The 4,105-nt window shown below is 35.0% G+C and overlaps 1 protein-coding gene across 2 annotated transcripts in view; it reads left to right on the forward strand.

Moving 5' to 3' along the window:
* The window catches only part of FBXO8 (F-box protein 8), a 34,543-nt gene that overhangs the window by 10,577 nt on the left and 19,861 nt on the right, over nt 1-4,105 (forward strand). Inside the window, exons 1-2 of one of the 2 annotated variants that reach the window (XM_011360262.2) lie at nt 759-1,027; nt 3,630-3,966. In XM_011360262.2, the coding sequence (XP_011358564.1) occupies nt 3,638-3,966 (329 nt within the window). In that variant the 5' untranslated portion in view covers nt 759-1,027; nt 3,630-3,637. Of the gene's footprint in view, nt 1-758; nt 1,028-3,629; nt 3,967-4,105 lie in introns of those variants that run through there. The other variant, XM_011360261.2, reaches the window with a different exon arrangement.

The following is a 4,105-nucleotide window of genomic DNA, read 5'->3' on the forward strand; positions in this document are numbered from 1 at the left end:
GTCCAAGTGATATCTTATGTCACAAATCATGTTAATAAGATGGTAGCCCATCATTTATATTTATTTTGGTCTTGGCTTAAAACCTATTCCTAAAATTATGTTAGCATGAATTAAAATAATTTTAGAGTTCAGAATATTAAAATTAAGCTATTTAATACCAAAAGACCTTTTTTTGGAAGGAAAAACATCAATGATGCATAATAACTCTACATGATACATGCCTAACAAGAAAAAAATAAAGCTTAGAATAGTCAAATAAATGCCTAGGGTCTTGTGAGTAATCATCAATGGAATGAGGGTTTAAACTAAAGTCTGTTCAGCTTCAGAGTCCACAACACTGTTCCCTCCATGACTTGCATCACAATGTCTGCCATGGATATCATGTCCTTTTGAGAGTTTTATCACTTTTCTGACAGTCCCACCCACATTCCACATCCCTAAGGAATATTGAGAGTGGGGTTGGAACACTATAGACACCCTTTCCTTTCTCCAAAGGATAAACTTATGATATTAATCTTCCTCAAGTGGTTTATTGTACTATGTTCTTGCCCAGTATCAACAACTGCTTTAAAGAGAAAATGAAGTCTCAAGGGGCCAATTTGCACTATTATTTAAGAGTAGGAGGATAGAAAATGCAGTTTTCTTTGTCTGAATGATTGTATAGATTGTGTACATGAGCCAGGACTTCCACACCTTCCCCATCAAATTTTTTTTTTTTTTTTAAAGAACCAACTGCTGGTTTTACCTCTTTCTACCTGCCGGATGCTTTCTGCATCACATTCAGCGCTCAATTTAAGTGATTCCCACTAAAGTCCGGAGCCTAGGGAAATCTCCGTGAATCTGCGTTCCCTAGCAACATCCCTGAGAGCAACAACAGCTGCTTAACCATATGCCACTAGAAAGATGCTGTAGGGGAAATACAAAGTAATTGATATTAAATGCCTTAAATCTTGAGACTCCAAATACCATAGTTACCATGTTTGATTATTAACTTTTAGTGGTGCTACAGCAAAAGAGAAGAATAAGTGTAAGTATCTAAAAATGACAAGAATAAGTGTAAGTATCTAAAAATGACAACAGATAGGATAGATGAGCTTAGCAATCAAGGCGATTTTTAGATATTTTCTTGTTAAAATAAACACAGAAATAGCCACGGTGAAAACAAAATACCTTTCTTTATGATTGTATGTCTTAAAATGTTAAATTTGTATCAGAATTAAATTGCACATGTTGTAATATATGGCATATTTAAACATTAAGCAAACTTAAAACTCCTTACAAATTTTTGTTGATAGTCTATTTTTTCTTAGTTGTATTATTCTCACTGTTGTTTCGTCTTTTCTAGAATGCCGTATAGTTAGTCACATTATGTAGCCTTTCAGATGGACTTCTTTCTCTTAGTAATACGCATTTAAGTTTCCTGAATGTCTTTTTATGGCTTAATAGCTTATTTATTTTTAGTGCTAAATATTCCATTGTATGCATATACCACCATTTATCCCTTCACCCACTGAAGGACATCCTGGTTGCTTACAAGTTTTGGTAATTATGGCTAAAGCTGCCATGAACATTCATGTGCAGGTTTTTGTGTGGATATAAGTTTTAAGCTTATTTGGGTAAAAACCAAGGAGCATGAATGCAAGATCATATGGCAAAAGCATGTTTAGTTTTGTAAGAAACTGCCAAACTGTCTTCCAAAACGACCGTGCCATTTTGCATTCCCACATCCTTGCCAGTATTTGGTGTTGTCAGTGTTTTGGACTTCAACCATTCTAATAGTAATATCTCATCGTTGTTTTGATTTGTAATTGCCTAATATCATGTGATGTTGAGCATCTTTTTTTTCGTATGAGTATTTGCTATCTGTGTTTCTTTTTTGGTGAGTCATCTTTTGAGATCTTTTGCTCATTTTTAAGTGGGTCCATTTATTTTTTTTTTACTGTTGAGTTTTGAGCTCTTTATTTATTTTGGATACCAGTCCTTTATCAGATAAGTGCTTTGCGAAGGTTTTCTACCAGTGTGTGGCTTGTCGTTTTATTATCTTCAGATTCTACGTTAAAACTAAGAATTTCATTATTATAGCTTAACCACTTATTTAGAAACTGCTACCATTATTGTGCTATGTGTTGCAGGGAGGAAAGGTTATCTTTCATGGTTTCTTTGCAAAAACAAATCTCCCCACATTTAAAAATCATTAATGTGTTTCTTTTCCTTATACTGGAGTTCTAAGCAGTTCACTGTAAGGAGGAAGAGTGAACAATTATCTTGGACTCTTTTTTCTGTTTTGATCAACAAGTGACTTGTGATAGTAGCCATTATCCAAATAATAGCCAGTAGCTCAGTAAATATACATGTGGATCATGCCTTTATAGATATTGAAAATAATAACTATCTTTGACATTTTTTGAAATTTTACTCAATTTTAAAATTGTTCCTAATAATTTTCAAAATTTCTGTTCACCAGTGGGTTTTGTTTCTTGTTTTCATTTTTATTAGTCCTAATTGTAAACAGCTAATTAAATAAACTATATTTTAAGGTCAAATTATGCTATGAAATTTATGAAATTGAGTTTAATGATTTTATACAAAAATCGATTTTCCCCCCAAATTTTTTGAAATACACACGTATTAGTAGTCAACTTGGGTTATAGAACATGAGTATTTTGTTTGGAAAAGAGATCATGAGAGCCATTATTTATATTAGTTAAAAGCTCTTTCTGATTTCTTTTTTCTCAACAAATGATTTGCCCAGGAAACATTACTTATTCTAAAACCAAGATCAAATAGAAAGTCTAGGCCAATAGTTTTCTATATATTTGTATACGAGGAAGTCCAACGTTTGTAAGATGAGTGTAGCGCCACCCTGGTTGGAGGCCAAGTGGATGGAGGTGGAGGAGACTGGAGCATGCTTTCTCCTGTCTTTCCCCAGATATCTCTGAGGAATCCATAGGACTGTATGGAGAAGAACTGGAAAATTAGTCTAAATTATGATTTTTCTTAAAGCAATAACAAAACCACATAGTCATTACTGAGCTATTTATCATGGAGTTCTAGGTGTCTAATTTATAAGGTTTTTGAATTAGACTTCAGGGCCTATGTTACATTTTATTACAGTCTACAGCGTAAGTGTAGACTGGCAAGAATTAAACTAAAAGCCTGTTTCACAGCTGTTATGCATCTGGGAGTTTGGTTAAAAGGGGCTAGCTTAGCTTAGCCTGAGTTGTGATAAAAAGCAGGGTTAGAGGCCTTTTAACTCAAGTCCTGGGCTCTGATCAGAGCTCTATTTAATACTAGCCCATAAGTCCACATAATTATAATTTGTAAGAGTCTTTAGGACATCAGTAACTTTTAAATCTCACCATATGAAAAATGATTATGTCACCTGTGGACTTTTAAAGTAGTCAGCAAACTGGGATAAGGGCGATAAACCAAATATTTCTGAAACTTTCTCCATCCAAGTTTTGTACTTACGATGTTCCAGCTATTCTTTGTAATATATTATCCTTTTAATATGCTTTAATGAGGAATGTTAATTCTGATGAATGAACGCTTCATGTCGGAGTTGTTGCACCACTGGGAAAGGAAGGTTCGTTTTTCTAATATAACCTTACATTCTGGCTTGCTCCCAGGCTTGCAGATGGGTCAGGGGCTGTGGAGAGTGGCCAGAAACCAGCAGCTACAGCAGGAAGGCTATAGCGAACAAGGCTACCTCAGCAGAGAGCAGAGCAGGAGAATGGCTGCCAGTAACATTGCGAACACCAGTCATCGTAAACAAGTCCAAGGAGGCATTGACATATATCATCTATTGAAGGCAAGGAAATCTAAAGAACAAGAAGGATTCATTAATTTGGAAATGTTGCCTCCCGAACTAAGCTTCACCATCTTGTCCTACTTGAATGCAACTGACCTCTGCTTAGCTTCATGCGTTTGGCAGGACCTTGCTAACGATGAACTTCTCTGGCAAGGGTAAGTTCAACCCACCATGTTTGAGTCAGTATCTCTACACGTAGTCACTTAAGTGTTCTTTTTATAATAGATATATGTATTATGAAATATTTCTTTTTACCCTGGGCTTGTATTTTGAGTTGCTCTTTATTAAAACCTG

This window comes from Pteropus vampyrus, unplaced genomic scaffold, assembly GCF_000151845.1.
Source record: "Pteropus vampyrus isolate Shadow unplaced genomic scaffold, Pvam_2.0 Scaffold53, whole genome shotgun sequence".
In the NCBI taxonomy this organism is placed as follows: Eukaryota; Metazoa; Chordata; class Mammalia; order Chiroptera; family Pteropodidae; genus Pteropus; species Pteropus vampyrus.